The 27727-nt window shown below is 38.6% G+C and overlaps 2 protein-coding genes across 3 annotated transcripts in view; both read right to left on the bottom strand.

Annotated features, from left to right (window-relative positions):
- Positions 1 to 762: 762 nt before the first annotated feature.
- Positions 763 to 10414, bottom strand: ap3m2 (adaptor related protein complex 3 subunit mu 2). Of its 2 annotated transcripts, none has more exons than XM_073840578.1 (9): positions 10302 to 10414; positions 9571 to 9851; positions 6549 to 6720; positions 6323 to 6460; positions 4695 to 4780; positions 4176 to 4309; positions 3523 to 3730; positions 3036 to 3180; positions 763 to 1807 (listed from the first exon to the last, which is right to left on the bottom strand). In XM_073840578.1, the coding sequence occupies exons 2-9, from the start codon at positions 9841 to 9843 to the stop codon at positions 1707 to 1709; spliced, it is 1257 nt and encodes a 418-aa protein (XP_073696679.1). In that variant the 5' UTR covers positions 9844 to 9851; positions 10302 to 10414; the 3' UTR covers positions 763 to 1706. The 2 variants fall into 2 exon arrangements, with proteins under 2 accessions (XP_073696679.1, XP_073696678.1); XM_073840577.1 differs by lacking the exon at positions 10302 to 10414 and adding an exon at positions 9947 to 10273.
- Positions 10415 to 12398: 1984 nt separating this feature from the next.
- The window catches only part of kat6a (K(lysine) acetyltransferase 6A), a 34645-nt gene continuing 19316 nt past the window's right edge, over positions 12399 to 27727 (bottom strand). Inside the window, exons 8-16 of the mRNA XM_073840637.1 lie at positions 26528 to 26643; positions 24654 to 24795; positions 21207 to 21368; positions 20928 to 21021; positions 20170 to 20401; positions 19122 to 19311; positions 18285 to 19010; positions 17865 to 18123; positions 12399 to 17755 (exon numbers count right to left, since the gene is read on the bottom strand). Of these exons, the coding sequence (XP_073696738.1) occupies positions 14493 to 17755; positions 17865 to 18123; positions 18285 to 19010; positions 19122 to 19311; positions 20170 to 20401; positions 20928 to 21021; positions 21207 to 21368; positions 24654 to 24795; positions 26528 to 26643 (5184 nt within the window). The 3' untranslated portion in view covers positions 12399 to 14492. The remainder of the gene's footprint in view (positions 17756 to 17864; positions 18124 to 18284; positions 19011 to 19121; positions 19312 to 20169; positions 20402 to 20927; positions 21022 to 21206; positions 21369 to 24653; positions 24796 to 26527; positions 26644 to 27727) is intronic.

The following is a 27727-nucleotide window of genomic DNA, read 5'->3' as shown; positions in this document are numbered from 1 at the left end:
GCACTAATCACCTCATTAGGAATTCAAAAACTTACACAAGAGAATACACAACTTTACTTCTAGTAAATCTGCACATTTATAACTTTTTTGCCAACAGTATATTACAAACAAGTTATCAAATGTTAAGAAATAATATACAGGAAGGACTTACCAAGCGATGTACACCTTCCTTGTTCGTCTTGTCAAATCCCATTTAGATTAAAATTGTGGTTTACTTAAAATCATTACATATACATATACAGTTCCACATGACTAGAATGACTAAAACGTCATTATGTTTCTTAAAATGCAGTGCAGATGAGAGAAACATGAAAATTTAACTTGCTGCACGGGTTAAAAAACTGCTACAGTCAAGACGTGACACGGCGAATTACACGAGGAGGAAAAAACAGTTGCTGTTTCATTATGGGACAGACCCTTTAACTTTCCTCTATGTCTCGCCTATGTACTCCAGGGAAGTTTTAGAGTTAAAAGACGATGAGGAGGAGGAAGGCGAGGCCGCGAGAGACTGAAGTAAGTTGCGGAATGGAGTTCAGAGAGTGTCGTGGACCGAGGGGGTTAAAATTGCGTCATCGCGATGACTTGATGTCAATTGAACAGGACTTGAGTCAAGCAAGGAAGCGTATCGTGTATAGCGTTGCTAACCATACTAAACCATCTTTACCACATGGTGACAAGTTAACCTCTATATATTATACACACAATACACATGTTAATCAGTTTAAGAGAAGCATGCTGCTAAACACTAGGCATTTTGTGTATTTTTTTTTTTATTTCATAGCACTGTAAACAGTTGTATTTGTCTGAAAAACAGTACTGAGGAAAGAAAACATCATCAATACAAGCTAAAAACAAACAAAACAAAACAAAACAAAACAATATTTCCTACTTAAACAGTATCCATAAGCAAATTGACCATAATTGAATCACTAAAACTCCACTTTAAATGGCTGGATGGATGCAAGTACTGCGTATCAAGTCTTTTTTAATGCATTTTGCATTCAACGTAAAACGAGACATTGAACGGTCAAGAATCATGTATAGCATTAATACGGATTGTTATGGTCAGTTATGCTTTAAATAGTTTGATTATGGTTAGATAGGCAATAAATAGTATAAGAAACACATTTCAATAACATTAAAACAAAAGAGATGCATACTGTCAAAAATACTACAGTAAACAAAGAAAACATTCAGTGTTAAACCATTTGAAAAATGGTTTACTTTGCACAAAATCATTTGGGACGGAGGCCAAGTCAGTCTGTAATGGTAAAATAAGATTATTGTTCTGCAATGCAGAAATGAATCACCTATCGCCTCGCTTAGAGGAGGAGGAAAGCATAGATCAATACATAACAGTGCAGTTCAATCTCATGTAAAAATGAGAAGGAGAGAGTTAAAAAACTGACAAGAAAGTAAAGGTATGAAGTGGGATCGGAGTTTAACTTAGTTTAAACAAGACAATGAGGATCGGAAACGTAGTTATTGTCGCTTGTACTTGGGTTGACCTGTAAAAGCACATTTTGATAGTGTTAATAACAACTTTGCCTCTTTGGAAGTCATATGCTCCCATTAATGGCTGACAGTCTTATCATACATTTTCCTGAATTGATCCTGAAAGCACATGTAGTTACTCAAACTCATTCCCTCTCTTTTCTTCGAAAACCAACTGATTTAATTATGGAATGTAAGAAGAACGAGGTCGTCTAGGTTCGGACTTGAAATTTGCCAGCCTTGGTCATGTATTTGATGCCTTTGAAAGGTTTGTACTTCTCGCCATACATGTCCAACCTGTTTACTTTCAGACCTGTTGGGTGAGAAAGCAGAAAGCAAAAAGCAAACATGTCAGTTGGAAAACAGGTACGTATTTGGCACGACACAGTCTTTGGGGGAAAGTTGTGACTGCTAAAGCACTAAATCAATGACCAGTCAATGTAAGCTTGAAATGCTCCTTTCTACAGTGCCATGTAACATGCTCAAACCATCTGTGTCTGAATCAAAACAGCTCCATCTCCTGGCCACATAATGCAATTGTCATAAATGTTCTTAGCTGCTCATTCACATGCAGGATTTTGCTTATTACATCCCTGTGGGAGATTAAGTTTACTGACTGAAGGTCAACTGTGAGAATTTCTGTTCCAATTAATTTTAACAGAAGAAAGTCTCTAGGGTACCTGAAACAAATATGATGTTGTAATAGACTAATTATATATTTGAAAGCAATATATTTTATATCCTATGCAGCAAATTCTACAGTGCATAATTAAGTAATTACCAAAACCAAGCCTAAGCATTTTTTTTTACGTGTAATACATAACTATTGCTGTTTGAGAACTATTGAATGAATGATGCATTTGTATAGCGCTTTCATTGTGTATTTCCGTACACCCAAAGCGCTTTACAATCTTATTGGGGATCTCTCTTCAACCACCACCAGCGTGCAGCATCCACTTGGATGATGCGACGGCAGCCACAGTACAACGGCGCCAGTGTGCTCACCACACACCAGCTACAGGTGGAGAGGAGAGAGTGATATAGCCAATCCAATGAAAGGGGATTATTAGGAGGCCATGATTGACTAGGGCCAGTAGAGGGAATTTGGCCAGGACACCGGGGTTACACCCATACTCTTTACGAGTAATGCCATGGGATTTTTTGTGACCACAGAGAGTCAGGACCTCGGTTTAACGTCTCATCCGAAGGAAGGTGCTTTTTACAGTATAGTGTCCCCATCACTATACTGGGGCATTAGGACCCACATAGACCACAGGGTGAGCACCCCCTGCTGGCCTCACTAACACCTCTTCCAACAGCAACCTATTTTTCCCAGGAGGTCTCCCATCCAGGTACTGACCAGCCTCAGCCCTGCTTAGCTTCAGTGAGCAACCGATCTTGGGCTGCAGGGTGATATGGCTGTGGCTATTGTGCACTGAAATGTTATTAAAAGTGTAATATATATGTAATTTTTGTTATTCTACTATCATGGATCACCACTATACCTCCAAATCAGTTAAGAAACCACTGATCAATGGTACCTGAAATGGCCAGCTGCTGAATCTTGAACTGGATATTGATGGTTGGGTTTTCATCAGGTTTGGAGGCTCCAGCCTGGAGACTCATAGATCCTTTTAAACTAGGCAGTTTCTGAGGGTTGATCTTACCCACATCCCATGACAAAAGCTGCAAATAATTCATTTCAACATTAATGTGAGTACTAATAGCATATTATATTTTGCTGTGTATTGCAATCAAAAGGTAGAAAAAAAAAGTCTGGTCAATTATTATGACCTGCTATTTCTGGATTTAACTTTTGTTATCACTGAATTACTTATTATCCACTGATCACATAGAACCTAGCTTTACACATGAAAATAAAATTCAAACCTTTATGCAAGGTTAATTATCACAATTTTTAAACACTGTACAAATAAAAAAAATCCAATCCAAATAAGTCTGTTCTCAGTTGAACATCAGCAACACATAAAGAACAATGAATATAGAAAACATTAAAAGCTTATTTACCTTGGTGACAGGGTCAAAAGTGTAAGTGCCCTGTGAGGGGTTGAGGTTGGCGTTGAGGACACCACGGGGCAGCTGACTGCTCACCAGGACTGATTCCACCGCCTTACCCATAGTCTGCTTTGGGCCGAGGGTGAGCTCAAAGCGACCCTGAGAACTGCCCTCTCTGAAGCTGATGTTATGCTTTACATACACCGGGATGGCCACCAGGCTGAAGAACACAGCAATAAAGGATTTAAATCACAGGTGTAACTGTCCATTGAAATGCAAAATAACATGAACAACATTATTTTTTTAACTTAGTACTTTTTTGGATCAAGGACGCATGAAATTGATCAAAAGTGACAGTAAAGACAAAATACGGTAATATATTCAACAGACAACACTTCACAGTTCACACAACAATATAAAGCAGCACAACCATTTCCGACACTGACAATAAAATTGGTTACTACAGCACTAAATTGGTTTATTAGAATGATTTCTGAAGGATCACGTGACACTGCAATATTGTCAAAATGTCAAAGTGAATTTTGCAATATTAGTAAGGGATTCTTTCCAATACTGTGATTATCTAATAGAGACTATTTTTGCTGTTTTCCCCACTATGAGTTACGAATCCTGAGTTTATAGCTAATATGTTAGGAGGTTCTTACTTCTGAGAGCTGACGTGGTAAGACAGGAGGCGGAAGTTGCCGTCTGGTGGGATGAAGGACAGAATTCGCTCGGCCTCCCAACGCTTGAACCGAACACAGGGGTGGAAGCTGACATCATCCAGGAGTCGAGGGTTCTGCAGAATGAAAGATGCAGGAATAAAATATAAAGAAGAAGATTAAAGTATGGGTCAGTTAGTACACAGTAATACATAATTTATTACAAATTAAAACTTAGCACAGTTCGTAATTTTTCCATTTTTTAATGCGTAATGCAAATTCTGCTAAATGCATAAATGTAAAATTAAAAATATTCTACTTATAAAGAAATTAATAGCCATTTCCAATGTTAAGACAACTTTTCTGCAAAAGCAACACAAGCAAAATATTACAGAGTGCACGAGTATTGAAGTATCTTGGTCAGATCACATGTTCAGCTGAAGACTCTTTGGGATATCAGTTGTTTAAATCTTCAAAATATCAACAAAACATTGTCTATTTAGAAAAGTTGGCTAGATTTACCATAAATGACAAGGTGAGATCAGGCATTCCAGTAAGTTTCACACAGGCGTCTATCACTCCCTGAATCTCTGCCGTGATCGTAGAACCTTATGGGGAAAGAAATGTATAAATGATGTACAGATTCATAGGTTAGTGATTAGAAAGAAAAGACATTTGCATTTTATGGTTATATCTTTAAAGAAGACATCGGATTCCCATTTTCCACAAATTGGTATGATTCTTAAGGGTCTGTCCGTCCGTCTGTAACAAACTTTTGTTAAAATTCCTCAATGTTTGTGTAAAACAACACCCTTTTTACCTTGTCAAAAACAGCTCTGTTCATAGCAACCCATTTCGGTGCATGTGTCTTTAAATGATAATGAGCTACTGCTCACCCCACCCCTCTCTTCTGTTTTTTTGAGTATTCAGTGGGGTGTTACCATCAAACACAAAACTAATCCACTGTGTTCTCAGTGACTCTGATGTCACGAAAAAAATGAAGACTCTTATGTTCACTTTTACATCCAACTATAAAACACCTGAATTGGATAAGAAGCATTGTTGTCGAATTTATAAAAATGACCGGTTCAAAAGTTTACATACACTTGATTCCTAATACTGTGTTGTTACCCAAATGATCCACAGCTGTGTTTTTTTGTTTAGTGATAGTTGTTCATGAGTCCCTTGTTTGTCCTGAAGTTAAATTGGCCGCTGTTCTTCAGAAAAATCCTTCAGGTCCCACAAATTCTGTGATTTTTCAGCATTTTTGTGTATTTGAACCCTTTCCAACAATGACTGTACGATTTTGAAATCCATCTTGTCACACTGAGGACAACTGAGGGACTATATATTACAGAAGGTTCAAATGCTCACTGATGTTTCAGAAAGAAAAACAATGCATTCAGAGCCGGGGAGTGTAAACTTTTGAACAGGATAAAGATGTGTACCTTTTTTTTTATTTTGCCTAAATATCATATTTATATTTAGTACTGCCTTTTAGAAGCTACAGAAGATAAAAGACAACAACAAGTTAAATTTACAGATTTTCATTTTTTACAGCTCTTAATGGATTGTGTTTCCTTCTGAAGCATCAGTGAGCGTTTGAACCTTCTGTAATAGTTGCACATATGAGTCTCTTAGTTGTCCTTAGTGTGAAAAGACGAATTTCAACATCATACAGTCATTGTTGGAAAGGGTTCAAATATACAAAAATGCTGAAATATATAAGAATTTGTAGGATCTGAAGGATTTTCTGAAGAACAGTGGGCAGTTTAACTCTTCAGGACAAACAAGGGACTCATGAACAACTATCACTAAACAAAAAAAAAAGCTGTGGATCATTCAGGCAGGTAACAGTATTAAGAATCAAGCGTATGTAAACTTTTGAATAGGGTAATTTTTATAAATTCAACTAGTATTTCTCTTGTGGACTATATGTAAACGCCTTTTTTGTGAAATATCTTATTCAGGTCAGTACTAAATAAAAAAACCAACATGCATTTTGTATGATCCCTCTAATTTTTTATAAAATAATTAACAAGGTGTATGCAAACTTTTGACCTCAACTGTACATGTAAACACCATGTCAAAGTGAATTTTGCATCCGATGTCGCCTTGAAGTTACTACCAGATAAATGAAGAAGATTTACCTGATTTGTCAATGATAGCATCGATTTCTTCCACCACATCAAAATAAGCTTCATTATTGGTATATTTGACACCTGTGCGGCGCCACGGTACCACTGACAGCTGACCTGTAGGAAGCTGCTCGCCAACATTAGTACTTCCTGTGCACAGATAACAAAGGGAATAAATTATTATTACGGATTCACAACCTGACAGACATTTAATACACAACAAACTAACATAGAATACCTGTGATGGTGTTCACCACTGTGCGCAGGATGGTAGGAGGTTTAATGAGCTCTTTTAGGATGTTTGATTCGGTGGCCAGAGGGAAGCCATTATCCAGCATCTCCTCCAGCAGCTCATAGACCACAACAACATTGTCTTTAATAGCTGCCTCTGTGCAAACTCCAAAATAGTCCTGAGGGGGAAAAATATAACACGATAATTGAGCGTTTTCTGAAATAATGCTTTGAAATGGGAGCACTGCAAGGTAATGCTTCATATTTAATTCAGTAATGCATTAATATAAATGATTAAATAAAACAGATCAGGAGTTCATGTAATGCACCGTGGTAATTCATGTAAGTACCATAATACTACGGTTTTATAAAACATTATATTACAGTGGCTAATCTTTTTGTCATTTTCTTTAATTATTTTTATCACACAGTGTTACTAAAGTCCTTACAAAAATACTATGACGTACATTATATACTTGCATACAGTGCATGTTTTATACTTGTATCCACATAATTTTTCCCATAACTGCAGACGATTTTATGGGTCTGGCTTCTGGTCTCATTCACATCCAGCTATTTTTAGCTGTACAAAACAGCTCATTTTGCTGCATGATATTGCAAATTGGAGTGTCTTACCATATTATTTTAATGTATTATCTTAAATATGAAAACACTGGTCAGTAGTGCAAACACCTTTACCGTTAACTGCATGTTGTTATTCTACTGTAATAAAGTCGTAATTTTTTTATTAAATAAATTAGCTTATTAAAGTATCATGGTATTAGTTTTTAGGCAATAAATCATGGTAATATGATAATATTTTGTACATACATTACTAGTCAAAAGTTTTCGAAAAGTAAGATTTTTTGTGTGTTTTTTTAAAGACGTCTCTTCTGCTCACCAAGCCTGCCTTTATTTAATCCAAAGTACAGCAAAAATGTTGCAATATTTTACTATTTAAAATAACTGTCTTCTATTTGAATATATTTTAAAATGTAATTTATTTCTGTGATCAAAGCCAATTTTTCAGCATAATTACTCCAGTCTTTAGTGTTACATGATCCTTCAGAAATCATACTAATATGGTATTTTGCTGTTCAAGAAAATTGTTTATCATCATTATTATTACTATCATCAATATTTAAAACAGTGTCAGGATTCTTTGATGAATAGAAAGATCCAAAGATTTTATCTGAAATAAAAAAGCTTTTGTAACATTATACACTATACCAGAAGTTTGGTATCAGTATAATTTATTTATTTTTGATCAGAATGATTTCTGAAGGATCATGTGACTGGAGTAATGATGCTAAAAATTCAGCTTTGACATCACAGGAATAAATTACATTTTTAAATATATTCAAATAGAAAACAGTTATTTTAAATAATACAAATATTTCAAAATGTTACTGTTTTGCTGTACTTTGGATCAAATAAATACAGGCTTGGTGAGCAGAAGAGACTACTAGACTGGTAGTGTACAAACTACTGTTTAGTGATGGTAAAGACATTTATACTGTAAAAAAAAAAAAGAAAAGAAAAAAAAAAATTATACATATACATTATATATATATATATATATATATATATATATATATATATATAAATGTGTATCTTTATAACTTTCTATTCATCAAATAATCCTGAAAAATGTTTCACAATTACCAGAAAAATATGTAAGCAGCATAATTGTTTTCAACATTACATTTACATTTATTCATTTATATGAATATAATTCATTCATTTATATGAATATAACATTGATAATAATAAGAAATATTTCTTTTGGCATCAAAACAGTATTACTTGGCCATCACAGGGATGAATTATATATGAATTAAATAAACATATATACATATATATATATATATATATATATATATTAGAATATTTTGAAATAGAAAATTTTAATTGTGAAGATCCTTAACATTTTAGGACAAATAACAGAAAATTATTTTCAATTATAATAATGTTTCATAATATTACTGCTTTTACTGTATTTAAATAAAATAAATGCAGCCTTGATGAGAATAAGAGCATTTTAATACCATGGTATTCTTTTAAGCTCCCTAGAGTACAATATACAGTAAATGCTTAAGTATTCATTCAGTACAATGACTTATACTATGACATATAATTACTGTGTAGACCTGTTCCATTTAATAAAAAAAAATAAATAAAAAAAAAACACCTTACTATATATTATATTAAAGCACTGTGGTACGGTCATACAGTCAAACCAAAAATTATTCAGACACTACACATAATTTAGATATTTTTTATTAGTGGGTGCAGGACACTATGGATAATTTATGCAAGTGAGGACAGCAAAATAAAGTAAACTGTGACGCATATACCCAAAAATTATTCATACAGTGGACTATCAGTAAAATTGATAAAACACTTTGACCAGACCATGTTTTTTTTTTTACATACCTTTCTACCAAAGTTATCTGACATTATCAAGATGAGTTTGTTCTGACACAGTTCAGCTCTTGAGTTCTTGTTATATGTTATTACCATTTTATAAACTATAGCGAAAAAACTGTAACGTGAGAAATTTTGAAGGTGTTTGAATAAATTTTGGTTTGACTGTAATTCATTTGTGATTATTAAGATGAACAGTTTAACTCTTGGGTTTGGGTCATATTTTATTACCATCACAGCAAATAAACTGTAATAATGTGAGAAATTATGAAGGTGTCTGAATAAATTTAGGTTTGGCTGTACAGTACGAATCCTGTATAAGTACCATACAATGACAATACGTGTTTTGGACAAGGCACCATAGCAATACCCTGTTATTTTATACATTTACCATAGTAATAATTAAATTACCTTGGAGTACACAAGGTAAAGACTAAAAACCATGTCACTACTTTATTCATTCAATCTTATTTATTTATTTTTTGGACATAGTACATTTCAAGTAACACAGCCATTTACTTTTTGTCCACTATGGTAAATATCAAAGCAAAGGGTGTTATTACCTGACACTACACCATGGTAAATTATAAAGTATATCAAACCTGAAATGTGTCCACCACACGATGGAGGAACTCGATGACAAACAGAGGAGGCACTTCGCTCTGAATGACGGCCACGAAGTAGATGCGATGGCGGAGCACGTTAATGAGGTAGTGATGCGGGGTCGGGATGACCGGAGGAACGTTCTCCGGTTCCGTGGCGCGTTCCAGGGCCTCGAAAAAGTAATCGCAGACGGATCTGCTGACCACACTTTTCCAGTGCTTCTCCAGAAAGATGTCCCCCGATGCGTTAACCAGGAAAAGGCTGTGTATCATCTTGGCAGCTGGAAGGACAAAGTAAGAAAATGTGCAAAACAAAATCAGAGAATTATTAGGTTTCTAAAACGCACATGCTGATTAATTTAGATCTGAAGCCTACTTGGTCTTGAATCGTTCAGGCAATAACAGAGCCGCAACCTGCCAGCATCTTCACGGGTAACCGATAGGCCTCTGTCTGAGCTCATTTGTTATTCTACATCCCTATCTGGTTACCGGAGAGAAGAATAGCTTTTGAAACGAGCAGCCAGCTCGGATGAAGAGACAGGAACGAGTTGGTTTGGTTGTTAGCAGTATCACATCATCATCATGTTAATATTTTCTCCTCCCCTCTCGCATCACAGGACTGTCTTGTGACAAGCTACAGATTAAAACGGTTCATTCATTCCGCATTTTCACCTGTCGTTTCTTTTCCTTTGGTGTAAATGCTCATATTGTAAATATAAATTTATACTCACGATCTCTGTTTTTTTTCTGCCACCTGCCAGGATTTTTTAATATTAGACAGAACCAGAAATGTCGCTTCCTTCTCCGTTATTTTGGGAACAGAAAATGCATGATTGTCATTCGCTCTGACCAATGGCTGGCTACGTTTTGTACGTGTGCCCGCCCACTCCACATATAATTGGTATATAGTGCGGAAGCGATGGGACTACAATACTCGAAGTTCATTGGATAGTGACCAATAAACGTCACTGCACAGCTTTGTTGCATTGGCTCAAGGTAGCTTGTTGCTATAATAAACTTAGTACGTTACTTTTATGTGAATTACATATAGGTCAAAACTAACGCATGTTTCCCTTATGCGGTAAACAAAGACAAGCTGACACGAACTTATACTGTTATTTTCTTTGCACATCAACAAAAACATTTACGATTTTAGTCTGTAGTCTTGTCTTGTATTTAGTTTACATAGATTGCTTACATATATTAACAATTTTAAATTTATAGACTGTATAGATAATGTTTATATACTATTAATAAGAGTAATTTTAATTTTTTTATTTAAAAGACTTTTGGTTATGCACCAACTCTGTTATCATTATAACAGCTACTTGTTAAAATAATGTACATTTTAGTGATTCTCCAATTAAAAATCTCTGATAATAAGTAGCATATTTCAATGTTATGGAAGATAACCAATGATGGATACAGAAAATACTGTCAATAAATAAATAAATAAGGTCAGCATGGTTACAATTGTATCCAATAATAAAATATATGTAATTCATATATTTTATACACACATTTTTAAATTATTATTACTATTAATATGTAAACACACAATAATGTGTGTGTGTTTGTTTTTGTGACATATCAGGACACAAATTGGTGTAATAACATGGGTATGACATAGGTATTACAAGGAGAGGGTGACTTATGAGGACATTACCCATGTCCCCACTTTTCAAAAGGCTTATAAATCATACAGAATACGCTTTTTTGCGAATGTAAAGATATGCACAATCTCCTGTGAGGGCTAGGTTTAGGTGTAGGGTGATAGCAAATATCGTTTGTACAGTATAAAAACCATTACGTCTATGGAATGTCCCCACAATTCACAAAAACAAACGTGTGTGTGTGTGTGTGTGTGTGTGTGTGTGTGTGTGTGTATGTGTATATATATATATACACATATGTGACCCTGGACCACAAAACCAGTCATAAGGTTACATTTTACAAAACTGAGATATATACATCATATGAAAGCTCAATAAATAAGCTTTCTATTGATGTATGGTTTGTTAGGATAGGACAATATTTGGCTGAGATGCATCTATTTGAAAATCTGAAATCTAAGGGTGCAAAAAAATCAAAATACTGAGAAAATCACCTTTAAAGTTCTCCAAATTAAGTTCTTAACAATGCATATTACTAATCAAAAATTACATTTTGATAGGTTTACAGTAGGAATTTTACAAAAAATCTTAATGGAACATGATCTTTACTTAATTTCCTAATGATTTTTGACATAAAAGAAAAATCAATAATTTTAACCTATACCATGCATTTTTGGCTATTGCTACAAATATACCCCAGCGACTTAAGACTGGTTTTGTGGTCCAGGGTCACATATACATATACATATATATTAATGCAATTTAACAACATATAAAAGTGTCTGATGTTCAGAATCTTCAAGAAATCCACTTAAAAAATGGGGGGAAAGAAAAACTATTTTGTGGAATGACAAAACCATTCAAAACCCTTTTTTTCAGCTATTACACTTAAATAAGAGATCAGTTTTTACTCATTTACAAAACTCCCATTACCTCATAAGAAGCATTGTAAAGATTAGCCAGTTTTGATCTGATGGAAAAATCACAGGGTTAATTTAATGGGGGTAAAAAGTTAGTTTAGTAGCATATACATGAATTTTGTGTGTGTAACAGTTTTACAGTTACAAAATGTTTATCAAATATCTAAAAAGTGTCTTTCCAGTTAAACTCAAGTTAATGTTCAGTTACAGGTTTCCCCATCCATATATTGGCTTTGAGATGATAGAGGGGAATGACTTCTAGAATATGTTACTTTTCAAGAAATACAATAACCAGTGAAATGGCTCAACATAATTTATTTTTGTTTCATGTTAAAATGTACAGAGTTCTTTGAAAGTACTTGCTAAGAAAAAAAAAGAAAGAAACGAATAAATGGAAATACAAGGACAAAACAGAGAGGAGTGGAAGGTGGACGCTTGCGACCGTCACCGAGCGCCCCAGCTTGGCTCTCTCTCTTTCTCCGGCTACCAGGCTCTCTCTTAGCTTACAACTCACCATGTACAATTACAAAGTATACGAAAAGGTAAGCAATATAAACAGACAGAAATATACTGAAGCTCATTTTTACATGCCTCATAGATGTAAGGAAGTTGTCCTATACACACACAATAACCAAGAGGAAAAGAAAATAACGCTAAGTGACCTTTAGATATCTGTTTTTTCCTTTTGTTTTAAAATAGCATTAATATACTACACAAAGATAGAAAACTCTAGAGATGAGATGGAATGGAAAGGTTAAAGGCATCTTAAATTCACTAAAAGTGAGTTGTAATTTTTTTTAGTTTTGAATTTCTTAATAATATTACCCCAAGAGTCGAGCTAAAAAATATGCATTGTTTTTTTTTCCTGAAACAGAAGTGAAAAAAATGACAGTACCAATATCCATGTCAGAATTTCTTTTTTTATATTTTAGAAAAAACATTTTCTCTACAATAAGTCTTCTAAAGTCAAAAAGAGTCAGCTTGTCATAAAAGAAAGCTGCCCAGTCTGATAAAATTCAGAAAAACAAAAGCGCACAAATAATATATGAAACGTCAGGTCTTTGAGAAAGATTCCTCATATTGACAATGAATACTGGAACATTAAGAAATTCTCTGCCCGTTGTCCTAAAACAGTAACCATCTCAGGACATCATGCACTTTAACCTTTATCCTGGGTATGAGTGTTCGTTTGTCCGCGTGTGCATTGCAGACACGGATTCACTTATTTGTACAACTCCCTCTCGTGGCTAACAGCTAACATCACTACCGCATGATCAGCTGGAATAGGAGGAGCGCTACTTACTGGTGTCACAGTAAGGCCTTCTTTAGGAGGCATTGTTTACATCACTGGATGAGCTCCCGCGTGGTTAAACCCTTTTTACCCACCACGTTACGTGGACGCTGCACTTTTGAAATTAAAGACCTTCCCACGATAGACTGCGGCACCCTCTAGTGACATCTGTGGAGTGTTTGTGAAAGTGTGTGTACTGGGTTGAGTCTGTGCTGTGAACCAGGTAGTACCAGAATATTTACATTAACTAGTTTCAAAGGACTTCCGTTTAGTCCAGTCTATGGAGTCAGACGTCCATTTGGGCTCTTACCACACGATTCCGTACTGGGAAGACAGATTTACAGATACCTCGGACTAGAAGGGCCTCCACTTAAGCTCTCGAGTGTCTATAGAGCTCTGTGTTCATGAGTGAACGTGTTCATGAGTGAGTGTATGAGCGAGCGAGCGAGCGTGAATCACTTTGTCCAGAACAGCCACACACAAAGCATGAGAAGGTCAGACTGAAACACAAGCATTTCAACAGTCATTGAAAAAAAGAGAACATATTAAAAAATAAAGTAAATAATAATAATATAATAAAAAAGAAAACAAAAATAGTCCATCTACAATTATTTTGTCTCTTTTTAGGTAAGGCTTCCTATGTCAATTGAACGATTGTGTGCATGATTCAATGTATGTTCAATAACAACGTAAATGTATTCGTTTCTCAGTTTGAAAAGTTAGGTCCACTTCCCCTGTAGCTGCTTTGATGCTTCGCCCCTTCTGTCTCACGGATGGACATTTCGGTGGACCAACCCCTGTTGGTACAACCACGGCAGACAGGGTCTGTGGGAGCATGACACTTGCCACGATAAAGGTCCATTAGATCATCTCCCATGATCAGCCCATCATCTCCAGCAAGTGGGAAATGAACCTAAAAGGAACAGAGCTTGACGACAACATATTTAGAAAGGAAAAGAAATCGTCGCAGTCTCTATGTCCTCTTCCTCCACCAAGCTCACTTATCTTGTTGCCTTTTTGGAGGGTGGATACAAATGGATAAAGTACAGAGATGCAGAGTCCAGCATGGAACGTCTCTCTCTGCTCGTTCTCTGCTGCTCATCTGCTCATGTAAGGCGACTGTTTGGGGACGCCAGCGTAGCTGTGGTGTGAGGGGCCCGTGTACATCATGTTGCCATGATGATTGGGCTGCATAGGCTGCTGTGGGTAAGCCTGCCCGCCCATCATGCCCATTTGCATCTGCATGGTGGGGTACTGGGCTGGCTGGTTCATATAGGGCGGGTTACTGTGGTACCCGCTGTTCATCATGGGCTGCGGCATGCGGTAGCCAGCTGACATGGCAGCATTGAGTGGATTCATGTTCATAGAGTTGTAGGCGGCAGGTGTGGGCATGAGGTTTGTCATCATGCCACGCTGCACCGCTAGAGTGCGTGGGGAGCCTTGCATGGTCACAGCCCCGGAGCTACGACTGTATAACTGCTGCTGGTGAGGGGAGCCCGTAGGAATTTGAGAGGCTTTGGACCGAATTGAAATGTGGCCTTTGACTGTGGCCATCTGGCCTTGCAACCGCTGTGTATGGGGAGGGGGAGCTAGTCCAATGTTAGGGCCTGTCATGTTGCACTGGATCAAAGGGGAACCAAGATTCATTGAGCCTGAACTCAAATTGGGAGGTGGGGTCATAGTGGGCTGAGCCTGGGGCAAAGGTGGATGTGGAGAAGAAGCCAGCTGCGCTAAGCCTGGGTTAGATAACGAAACGCTTGTTGCGTATGAGGTGACCGCAGCCGAATGTGAATAGGACATGGCGTGGGGGTCCATGATGGTGTTGGTGAGCTGCTGGAGTTTGGCTAAACTAAAAGAAGCAGAGTGTTGACTGTAGCCACCAGCACCAAAGTCCTGACCCATGCGGTCATACAAACTCCGACCTCCTCCACCGCTGCCCGCGCTTTCAGGAATCTCCATGATCATGGGTGTGGAAGCGAAGCCATTCCCCATACTGCACTGTGAGAGTGCTTGCTGTTGAGGTGGAGGGGGTGGCGGAGCAGAGGGCGGAGGCTGCGGTTGAGGGTTTTGCTGTTGTTGACTTGGTTGCGAGACCTTCTTCTGTTGCTGCTGGCTGGCACTTGGCGGCCTTTCGATGACACAGCCTTGCGGAGACTTTATTCCACAACTTGGAGTGCTAGCAGAAGGGGGAGGAGGTGGGGGAGGAGGCTGTGGGACGACACTACCGCTGTTAGCACCAGCTCCGTTTGCTGGTCCAGGACCTGCTTGCTGGATAAGGCTACAGCTACCCATGGTGATCTGAGAGCCAACCCCTGTGCTGGAGGACGTCATCCCAGGAGTCGAGACGAAGGAGCAGCTGTTGCCTTGCGAAGATGTCGACGACGGTGTAGCTGAACTAGAGGACGAAGATGAAGAGGAGGAAGCTGCTACCGCTGCTGCAGCAGCTGCAGACATGCCACCTCCATTACTCCCATTCCCTCCTCCATTACCTCCACCACCCATCGTTGAGTCATAGCTGCTCGGATTGTCATAGTTTTCGGTGGTGCTCTCGATGCTGCCCAGGTCACTAAATCCACTGTCCACCACTTGTTGTGAATGGTCAGAAACAGAGGGCACATCCATCATGGGGGAGGTCTCCATGTTTTGCAGTGAGGGAGCTGATAAAGAGCTGGGATGTTCAGGGGTTATTTGGGTATACCCTCCACCTGTTCCCCCTCCAGATCCTGTAGGACCAGGAACTCCTGGTCCAGGGTCCATAGGACCAGGAGTCATTCCTGGGCTGTTGACTGAACGGACAGACTGGTTCGGTAATGTAGGCATCGGTGGATTAGGCATGGGACTGTGCTGGGAGGCTCCACAATCTTCCACCAGGGCCATTGTTTCCTCCTCTCCCTCACCGTGACTGTAGCTCTGGAGGGTTCGGCAGGCAGCCAGAGTCTCTTCGCAGTCTTGGTAGGCTCCGTGGGATTCTGCATCCTCCTCCTGGGCCTCACCTTGCGTAAGTGACTGGACAGCTTGCACCGTTTCCAGATCTAGCTCACTACTGTGGTGATGCGTGTGTTGCTGGTGGCTCAGGTCGTCTTTGAAGTCAGGATGCTGGTGTGAGTGCTCAGCCCCCATCATGAGCACAGTCTTATCCTCGACGTGTAAAGGCTGCATGTCCAGTGGTTCAGACTCAGAAGGCACTGCGATGGCGGTTACTGTCTCTACAGCTGCTGCAGCCGCTGCGGATTCCTCCTGTTCTCGTCGACGGCGTTCATCCGTATCAGCAGAGCTAGTCTTCACCTCCTGCACTTCCTCTGCATCCTCCTCTTCATCTTCAACTTCTTCCTGTTTGCTGACATAATCCCGTGCCACGTTTGTCTGTATGTCTAAAAAACCCTCACTGCTCTGGGGTTCTTCTTTTACAGGGGGTGAGTGAGCAGGTGATGATGGTTCCTCCTCTTCTTCATCCTCTTGCTCCTCCACATCATCCTCAGAGTCTGGGCCCTTTCTCCTTTTACTGCTACTACTGGTGTCACTTTTCTCTTCGAGACGACCGTCCCCTTCGTCGTCGGCATCATGATCATCACTACGCCGGCTTCCTGAGCCTGGTGTTGCTGCTGTTCTCCGATTACCCCCGTTTTCGCAATCTTCATCATCCCGCTCTTCATCATCCTCTGCATCTGCCATGTCTGTGTTTGCTCTTGGCTGAGAGACTCTGGTGCTGGAAGACTGCGACATGGTACGAGAAGGCGGACGGCTGATCTTCTCAACTGACCATGGTCTGTCTTCCTCCTCATCTTCCTCTTCTGGCTCAGACACAGGGGGAGGTTTGGGTACTGCGGGAGGGAGGTTGCCATTTTTTGGAGGCCGACCTCGCTTTTTGGGTTTGGATGGCTCTCTAAAGTCCTGAAGGAAATCATCCTCCTCTTCTGAGTCTTTCTGTTTCTCAGGGCTGAGGTCAGATGTTAAGGCTCTGGCTGTCCTTTTACAGGTTTTGTCCTCCAGTGTTGAATTGTCTAGCTGCTGCTGAGCTAATCGGCTTTGCTCAAACTCCTGTCTGGCCACTTCCTCTTGGGCCCGCTGCAGGTAATAGCTGCGAGGTTTCCTGCCAGGCTTCATTTTGATCTTTGGGGGTGGTGGGTCCTCTGAGGATGGATCTGCCAGACTGGTGTCAGCTGTCTGACCAGCTCCACTACCAGGCTTCCTGCCTGGACGCTTTTTCCAGTGGATTGGTTTGCGACTCTTGCCCTTAGGCCAGCCTTTCTTCCTTTTTACTGGAACCTCAGGCATCTCAGCTGTTGCCCCTGTTCTCTGTGTAGCTTCTGATGGTTCAGGTCTTCTCAGGACAGCAACTGGCTTTAGCACAGGAGTGGGATCTAAACAGAAAAGAGATAATGGTCCTTTAAGAAATATTTTAATCATGCTATTGCAAAGATTTAAGATTGAACATATAAAACCACAGCAGTCATTCTTATCTATACTAACCGTCTTCCTCCGATTCAGTCAGATTGCCTCTGTTGATGCTTTTTGGGGCAGGTCCCATGTGTTTGCGGGCTGCTGCGTAGCGCCGGAGAGGGTTGCCAAATGGTGTTTCCTCCTCTAGTCTGGGCATGGGCCTTTCAGCATCAGAATCAACAAAAGGCTCATCCAGAACTTCAGTTGTCTCTGAGATGGTCTCTGTAACTACACTGCTGTGGGGATGGCTGCGCTGACGTACACGCCGCTTTCGCAAAGACTTCTGAGACTACAAGGGGAGGAAAGAAAAGAAAATTCTATAATAATCCACAATATGTACATTTTTTTTTTTATTTCCAGGTCTTTCTAGAAAAAGTCTTTTGGTGTTACACTCAATCTACTAAAAAGGCTTCATAGATTTTACTGACATTTTTAAGATGTGTGTCATACCTTGCATTTAAGCCCTAATGTGGGCTTGGTGAGGACAGGCGGTGAACGAGTCCTTGACTCTTCCTCATCATCTTCATCCTCATCTTCACTGCTCTCACTGATAAAGGCTGGCGTGGGTTCACTCAGCCTTGTGGTGTGGGGCAACGATGGCAGGTCATCTTCAGGCTCATCACTAAGCCTGCGTTTTGGGCCACGCTTTTTCCGTGGAGGCCGCCCTCTGTTGCGTGATTGTGAAATTGCAGCGTGCCTAGAAGCCTCCAAGGGACAGGCTGATGTGGAATCAGGCTCATTTTCTAAGGCCAAGGGCACTGGTGATGTTGTCACCTTATTAATGCCAGTTCTTTCATCCTCCTCCTCCTCATCATCTTCCTCCTCCACTTCGTTGATGTCGTCATCGTCATCATCATCATCATCATCATCATCCTCATCATCCTCCTCATCCTCATGGGGCCTTAGTTTACGTGGCCGGCCTGGTCCTGTACGTGGTGCATCTTTCACCTTCCCCCATAACCAGTTTTTGGGAGGGCGTCCAGGTCCCCTGCGCTCCCCATTAGCCGTAAGAAAAAGGGAAGAACGTTCAGGACTGAGAACACTGTTGCAAACAGAAGAGGATGGAGGAGAGCTTTGGTTTTTTGGGAATGTTGGGAAGCCTTTTTTTTCTTCCTCCTTTTCCCGTTCCCCTTTCATATGCCAAGAGAGCGGGGAGCTCTTGTGGCTAGGTTTGATCTAGAGAAGACGCATAGAACAGAACAGAAATTTAGCTTTGGCATGTACTGGTACACATTATAAACACAGCATACCACAAAAAACTGAAGTCTTAAAAGCCATGATGCTTACATCTTTAGGTCCCTCCTCTCCTTCTTCCTCTTCCTCATCCTCATCCCCTTCTCCTTCAGATACTACCGTGTTGGTGACGATAACAGGTGTCCAGCGCAAGCAGTCTGGATCGACTTCAAGGAGCCGAGGTCTGGCCTTCAGTCGGGCCATGTGAGAGGCCACCAGCTTCTCTCGTCGCAGGACAATCACCCTATAACAAAAAAGGAAAACCAAAATTCAGGACACTTTACAGGCTGCTAAAAACATAAAACCACAAAACCAGTCTTGAGTAGCACTGGTATTTTTGTAGCAATAGCCAAAAATACACTGTATGGGTCAAAATATTTTTTTTTTCTTTTATGCGTGGTAGGTAAAATGAAGATACATGAAGATATTTTTGAAAATATATCACGTAATTTGATTAGTAATATGCATTGATAAACTTAATTTGGACAACTTTAAACGTGATTTTCTCAGTATTTAGATTTTTTGCACTCTTGGATTTCACATTGTCAAATAGTTTTCAAATAGCCAAATATTGTCTTATCCTAACAAACCATACATAAATGAAAAGATTATTCATTCAGATGATTTCAAATTATGTATAAATCTCAATTTAAAAACAAATGACTCTAATGACTGGCTGTTTGAAAGTTTGGGGTCTGTAACATTTCTTAATGTTTTGGAAAGAAGTTTCTTATGTTCACTAAGTCTGCCTTTGATATAACAATTAATAAGAGTAATATGGTGAAACATTAGAATTTTGTTTTCTACTTTAATATATTTGTGAATATAGTGAACTTTCAGCAGCCATTACACTAGTCTTCAGGATCACACGATCCTTCAGAAATCATTCTAATATGCCGATTTGGTATTCAAGAAATACTTTTTAATAATCATCAATGCTGAAAACAGTTGAGCTGTTTATTTTGTGAAAATTGAGATATGTAAAAATATAAAGTAAAAAAAAAAACAGCAATTATTTGAAAAAGTGTGAATTTCATGGTAGCACTAAAACATGTATAATTAATGAAAATCAGCCATTATAGTGTGTGAGCATCTCTCTCACCGTTCCCCTTTCTGTTCCAGCATATTCAGATTAAGCAGAGTGGCCGTGATATCTTGAGGGCAAATGCCAGTGACTTTGCTGAGTTTGCGGATGGTAAGCTGTCGATCTCTGATCTCATGTAGGCACTCCAGCACCACACTACGCCAATATGCCATGTAGGATAGCCGGCCAAGGTCTGACAATGGCTTCTCTGGTGAGCCCGGCTGGCCTTCCCTCTTGGACAGCAGGTAACCTGCAGAGAGTCATAACAGTTTATTCTCAGTGTTTAATGACATTATAGAAGCCTATTTCCACCCCTGCCTAAAAAATAAAAATCTCACAATTCTGACTTCTTTCTCAGAATTCTGAGATATAAACTCACAAAAAGTCAGAAATCCAAGATATAAACTTGCAATTCTGTGAATATATCAGTCTTTTTTTCTCCACAGAACTGGACTTCATAACTCGCAATTGCGAGTTTATATCTTACAATTCGGAGGAAAAATAAATTGTGAGAAAAAGTCAGAATTGCAAGAAAAAAATAAAAACTGTTTATATCCCACAACTGACTTTTTATATTTTACAACTGCATTTATATCTTACAGTTCTGAGAAAAAAAATTGTGAGATGTTAATGAAAAAAGTCAGAATTGCGAGGTTAAAAATTACTTATTTTTTTATTTAGTGGCGGAAACAGGCTTACATACTATCTAAAGAAGTGTAATTCCCAAATAATTTCTTAAATATCTCTCTTTAAAAATGATAGTGCAGAGTGCTTACTGAAGTCGATGAGAAATCGCCCATAGCCCTTGCGCTGATATTGTGGAAGAATCATGATGCAGGATACATTATACTTTTGTTGACAATGCTTCTCCTGGGGACAAAAACAGCACGACAAAATTGTAAAATTAAAGCAAGTGTAACAAACACACTTCAAAATATTTGTCAGGTACGATCATATTGTGTTTAAAATTATACATACTACCCATACTGAACACCATACACAGTTCAATATAGTTCTTAAAAGTAACTTTAAAGTTTGTGTAATGATTAGCTCACCTTTGAAAAGTATCCCACGAGATGGCAGCCCTTGCTGTCATTCTGTGTGAGCACATAGAAGAGGAAAGGCTCGACATCATAGTACAGCGTCTTGTGGTCCAGGAAGAGCTTGGCCAGCAGGCACAGATTCTGACAGTATATTGTGCTGACATTTCCATCCACCTATAGTATAGAAAAGACATTTTTTAGCCTCTGGTGGACTTACTGTGTCCTAACAAAGCATGATGCAATGAAGCAACAATGTGAAGTGAGTTTGCTAGGATCCAGATACTGTTTTGGTAACCATAAGCTCCCATTCATAATTCATATTTGCAAAATGCAATGCCTGTAAGATTCTCAATTTCTAAATACTAACTAAACATTTTAAAAGAAGTCGTGCAGCAGAGACTGGCGCAAATTTCCCTCCACAGGAACAGAGGCTGTGATAAATTGCACGGCTTCTGATTTTCCTATCGGCCGAATGCCAACAGTGTTAGCTTTTAGCAGCACTGCCACCACAGGTATCCTGCTGAGTCAGGGCCAGACCAGGAGCAGCCTGAAACCTGAGCCTCTAAAACCAACTGGCCAAACAGGAAGGCAAGCAGTAACACACCCGACAACACAGAGTAGTGTTGATTAATGTGGAACATACAGGCTTATGATCTCACAGCAGCAGGATACAGTCATCGGTTCAGTTTAGGAGAGTTAAGCATGGTTACATTCACAAATACTTTATTAATGATACACAACTGCATTCTATAACCAGAAAACAGATTCCCTGAAATTTTCAGGCTCACACATTTAGTAAACTTGTGCCATGAACTGAACAGAACGTTGGTTTCCGAAAGCATTTAAGAACTATGATTGATTGTAAATAAGGAAGTAAAGTTTATTTATATAGCACATTTATCTCAGCAAGCTGACCAAAGTGCTTAACAAAATCAAAGGGTTAAACATAAACTGAATTTCTCTGATAATGTGGACTTTATTTGTAGTAAAGCAAATCAAAAGTTACTACTGAAGTTACTGCTACTGAAATTAAATTCTGTTAACCAAGGTGTTTTACAAAGAGTTTCTATTAATTTAATTGAAAGGGATTTTAGGGTATAATATAATGGCTGGGTTTGGATAAATAATGTCTAAATAAAGCTAAATTAAACAGGATCATAAGGATGGCAGGCATAATCACAGAGCCTAACCATCAGCTGAGTGATACAGCAGTTAAGAGGAAAGCTTTGGCTATAAATGGAGATATAATGCACCCTCCGAACTATGCCTTTGAATTCTTGCCATCTGGATGCCGCTATAGGACACTGAAGGCAACTAAAGCAATATATAAACAAACCATTTTGCCACATGCAATAAGTCTTTTTAACAAAGGCTAGGACTGCAGTGTCTTAGAAGAGGCGATTGTGTTATTGGAACGATTTGTATTATCATTGCTGTATGTAAAGCAAGGCCAAAGACAAAGTATAACTAAACTAAACCACAATAGAGAACTAGTTGTGTTACACAAGACAGCTGCTATCATGTGAGCATTAAGACCTTTTTTTAATACCTGCTTAAATAAAATTAATACCATTTGTCCATACAGAATTAACCCAAAGAATCTAAAAAGGAATCATTGTATTTCAGGCTTTTTTATACATAGATGAGCATTCTGTGGCATACATTCAATTGCAAAATGACTGATACTTAATTTTGCTGGTATGATAATGTGTACTAGTGAAATGTATGCTGAAATGTGTTAAATGATGTTCTTAGTCTTTCATTCCTGTGACGGATAGGCCCAAAGAGAAGCCACATGGGCTAACGTTGAAATAAATGCCAGATGCAGATTGTATAACCAAAATATCAATGATATAAACAAGTCCAAAATACACAGAATCTTATTTTGAAATGTCTATTTGTAAAATATTGTCCAGAATAGTACAAACTAAAACAGGGAAGGATATAAAAAGTGAAAGCAAAGATTTTTTTAATATCTGAAGTAAATGCTTGAATTATCACTTCCAGTGATACTGCCTTTAAAATAAATTGCTTGGTTCATTCCATAATTTGCAAGTTGATCTGGATATAAAGTGTATGCTAAACAAATGAATGTCTGTTAATACTTACACTTGCTCATTCAAAAAGATGAGACAAAATATGGTCTCTACCAACCATCTCTAACATAGTACAATATACATACCATAAAATAAACACTACCGTAATTGATCAACAGTAGATTATAAGCAGTCAATTGGCATAAATGCACACTGTTCATTGGTTTGTGAAATGCTCTGAAACTGTGAGCCAACAGCACCCCATTTTTATTTTGAACATACAGCGTTCACATTTATTTAATTAAATCAAAGCCTTTTGATGTTTATCACATCAATCACACAATATTTGTCAAAACTCAAACAACATGCTTATTCTGACTTGTACATATTAAAATATATAAAAGAATAAGGGAGAATATTACATTTTATTGTGTTTTAAATGAGTAAAAAATTCTTACTGACAAATGGGCAAAACCTAGGATAGTGGCAAATTTTAAAAATGTAGAATTACAACTAATTCGTTTTTGGGGTTTTTGTCTTTTAATATGTCATAAATGGATTTTTGTTGTAAATATGCCTGACAAGATTGTTACACTGAATGACATTTTAGTGAGTGTCTTCTGTAAATTAGGGAAAAATGTATGATATTTATTTCTTGCTCAGAAAAACAAAAATGCAATTAAATTAAACCAAAAACTTCAAAAATATTTTTGGCCAAAACAACAACAGTTTAAAGCATTATTACACTTATTGTTTTTATGCTTAAACCCTTTTTCGTCTTTGACCCATATACACTTCTAAAGACTTATGAAATTGAATCATTGGAATTTTACAGCAAACATTTTAGAGACACAGGAACCTTTAAAAGCTACTAGAGAAGGGTTATTCGCTCATAAATAGTAGGCAAGATGGTCCTGTAAGCTATTTTCTGTACAGGAGAAATTGAGAACCATATAATTGTCGATATCCAACCTCTGATTACATAAACATAACCATGTAAGATTAGTAAAATCTGGTCTGGCAGCATTGACACAGATTCAGATCTGCACGTCATGTTTACACCTAAATGTTCTTTTATAGAATCACAAAGGACGTAGTAAATCACCATAGTGATTCTAAAACACTAAGAGCTTACCGTTCTACATTTATCACCCTGCTGTGGCATCATTACAACACCTTGTGAGGGCAGGAAGTGGGTGGATGTTATTGCCAGAGCCAGTGTGGGAGTGTGTGCGCGTATCAGTGTGAATGAGATTTCCTTTGTTGGCTCAGCACGTATGAAAACACAAATTTGCGTGTACATGACTAGAGTGTCGACGAGCATATGTCTCTGCTGCCAAGTGCGTATAAACAAAGACGTGTGCACATGAATGTCTGCGTGCATTTGTGGTTTATATCTGGGCGGAGATTTTCTTTTCCTCACCTCGAACACGGACACGTCGTCCTTCCTGTAGATCTCGTTGGCGGGCGGGTGGAACCAGTTGCACTTTCGCATGTGCTGGTAGAGAATGCTGCGGCTCTTCATGTAGCGCAGACAGAACTCGCAGAGGTAGAGCTTAGGGAGCCTGTCACATCCAAACAATCACACATCAGTTTTTACAGCCTATACATCAAAGGTGCACAAGCACATCTCTCTTGTGAGATCATTTGAACAGCTAGTTTGACACAGATTCCTTTTCATGACACCTTTAACAATAACATACAGTGAGAAAAAAAAATTATTTGATTCCCTACTGGTTTTGTTCATTTGCCCACTGACAAAGAAATGATCAGTCTATAATTTTAATGGACAGAATAACAACAAAAAAAAAATCCAGAAAAATACATTTAAAAAAAAAAAGTTATAAATTGATTTACATTTTAATGAGTGAAATAAGTATTTGACCCCTTTGTAAAACATGACTTAACAAAACCCTTGTTGGCAATCACAGAGGTCAGAAATTTCTTGTAGTTGGCCAGCAGGTTTGCACACATCTTGTCCCACTCCTCTTTGCAGATCTTCTCCAAGTCATTGACATTTCTCCATCCACAGATTTTCTGTAGGATTAAGGTCTGGAGACTGGTTAGACCACTCCAGGACCTTAATGTGCTTCTTGAGTCACTCCTTTGTTGCTTTGGCCATGTGTTTTGGGTCATACCCATCCACAACCTATTTTCAATGCCCTGGCTGGCTTCAATGCCCTGGCCCTGACTGTACATGGCCCCGTCCATCGCCCCTTTGATGCGGTGCAGTTGTCCTGTCCCCTTAGCCGAAAAACACTCCCAAAGCAAATGTTTCCACCTCCATGTTTGAAGGTAGAGATGGTGTTCTTGGGGTCACAGGCAGCATTCCTCCTCCTCCAAACATGGCCAGTTGAGTTGATGCCAAAGAGCTTGATTTTGGTCTCATCTGACCACAACACTTTCACCCAGTTCTCCTCGGAATCATTCAGATGTTCGCTGGCAAATTTTAGGCGGGCCTGTACATGTGCTTTCTTGAGCAGGGGGACCTTGCGGGCGCTGCAAGATTTCAGTCCTTCATGGCGTAGTGTGTTACCAATTTTTTTTCTTGGTGACTAAGGTCCCAGCTGCCTTGAGATCATTGACAAGATCCTCCCGTGTAGTTCTGAGCTGATTCCTCACCGTTCTCATGATCATTGAAACTCAACGAGGTGAGATCTTGCATGGAGCTTTTACGTTTCTACCATTTGCAAATAAATCGCACCAACTGTTGTCACCTTCTCACTAAGCTGCTTGGCGATAATCTTGTAGCCCATTCCAGCCTTGTGTAGGTCTACAATCTTGTCCCCGACATCCTTGGACAGCTCTTTGGTCTTGGCCATGGTGGAAAGTTTGGAATCTAACTGATTGATTGCTTCTGTGGACAGTTGTCTTTTATACAAGTAGCAAACTGAGATTAGAGTGCGCTCCTAATCTCAGTTTGTGACCTGTATAAAAGACACCTGGGAGCCAGAAATCTCGCTGATTGATAGGGGATCAAATACTTATTTCACTCATTAAAATGCAAATCAATTTATAACCTTTTTGAAATGCGTTTTTCTGGATTTGTGTGTTATTCTGTCTCTCACTGATAAATAAACCTACCATTAAAATTATAGACTAATCATTTCTTTGTCAGTGGGCAAACGTACAAAATCAACAGGGGATCAATTTTTTTGTCTCACTGTAACTGTTAAACTACCATGTTAAATTGACAGTATGTACTAGAATATTAAAAAAAATATTGGAAATCATTAAATGTGCCTCATCCAAGGTTACTAGCTGATTTAGGTCATGACACAATCAATAATTTATTACCTGCTGTACTCCTGTGGGTATGGAGAAGAGTACCACGTCTGAATTTCATACTTCCCAAACTCTATAACAGATGGGCAGCGCATTTGGGGGTCCGGTGGACCAGTCACCCCGACTTTCTATAAGAGATGAAGTACAATAAAATAGGAGTAAAGTCAAAGCTGATGTGGGCACTTATAAACTATTAGGCCACTATGCTCCTTTCCCAGAGCATCCTGCCACACACAAAAGAGAACAGTCGCCTAGGCTCTGCCTTTTGTTCTAATAATCACAAACAGTTTCTCACAAGCATACAGCTCCACACTCAAGCTTACAGGATTATTATTAGCTCTTATCCACAGCCCAAGTGGAAATTCAGAGCATCTGCCACTTGCCAGCCTGCTGACACTCAGTAGTGATCACACACTTCTCTGCTCTGCATCTCGCACACATAAGCAAAGTGGAGGTGAAACGGCTTGTGCTGAACCGTCGTTCAGAACATGCCATGTTGGTTTGAAAATACAAATGTTTATGAATTGTAACTTTTCCATGTTGGAAAATAGTTACTGTAATTCTGCTGAATCTCTGTACTGTTAAAGAGGAAACAAACAAGAAAAATTTATGCAAATCTGAGCAGGTCTGTACTTGATATAAGTGCTAGCAATCAGACTGCATGAGGATCAATAGAAATATGCCCAGTGAATAGCATATAAGAAGTGTTTGTTGTGATATTAATAACGGCAATAACAGTCTTCTCTAGAATAACTGAGACAACATCTGGAAATGTTTAATTATCAATGCCATTACTCAACCTTAAAATAAAAGATTGCAAACAAATTAAAGCTATTAATGGTTTCTTACTTGTAAGATCTTGGAGTTGGTACTGCGTATCTCCCTAATTTTTAAATTCATAAATTAAGTTAACTGTATTATTGTACATATTGTTGCTTGTATTAAAAAAAAAAAAAAAAAAAGTGTCTGAAATGCTCATTTACATTTTGTCAAAGACACTAAAAATTACATCTACATCTCACTTGTCTGACCTTTTGCTGTAAAAAACAAAGCTTTTTCACACTGTGAATATCCAAGAAGATTTCTGGGAATAAATGCATAGATACATAAATGTGACCCTGGACAAAATACAACGCTTTTTTTAAGCCAAAAATCATTAGGATATTAAGTAAAACATGTTCCATGAAGATATTTTGTACATTTCCTACTGTA

This window comes from Garra rufa, chromosome 5 (genome assembly GCF_049309525.1).
Source record: "Garra rufa chromosome 5, GarRuf1.0, whole genome shotgun sequence".
Lineage (NCBI taxonomy): Eukaryota > Metazoa > Chordata > Actinopteri > Cypriniformes > Cyprinidae > Garra > Garra rufa.
The sequence above is the reverse complement of the archived record's forward strand: the minus strand, read 5'-3'. Positions and strand labels throughout refer to the sequence as shown.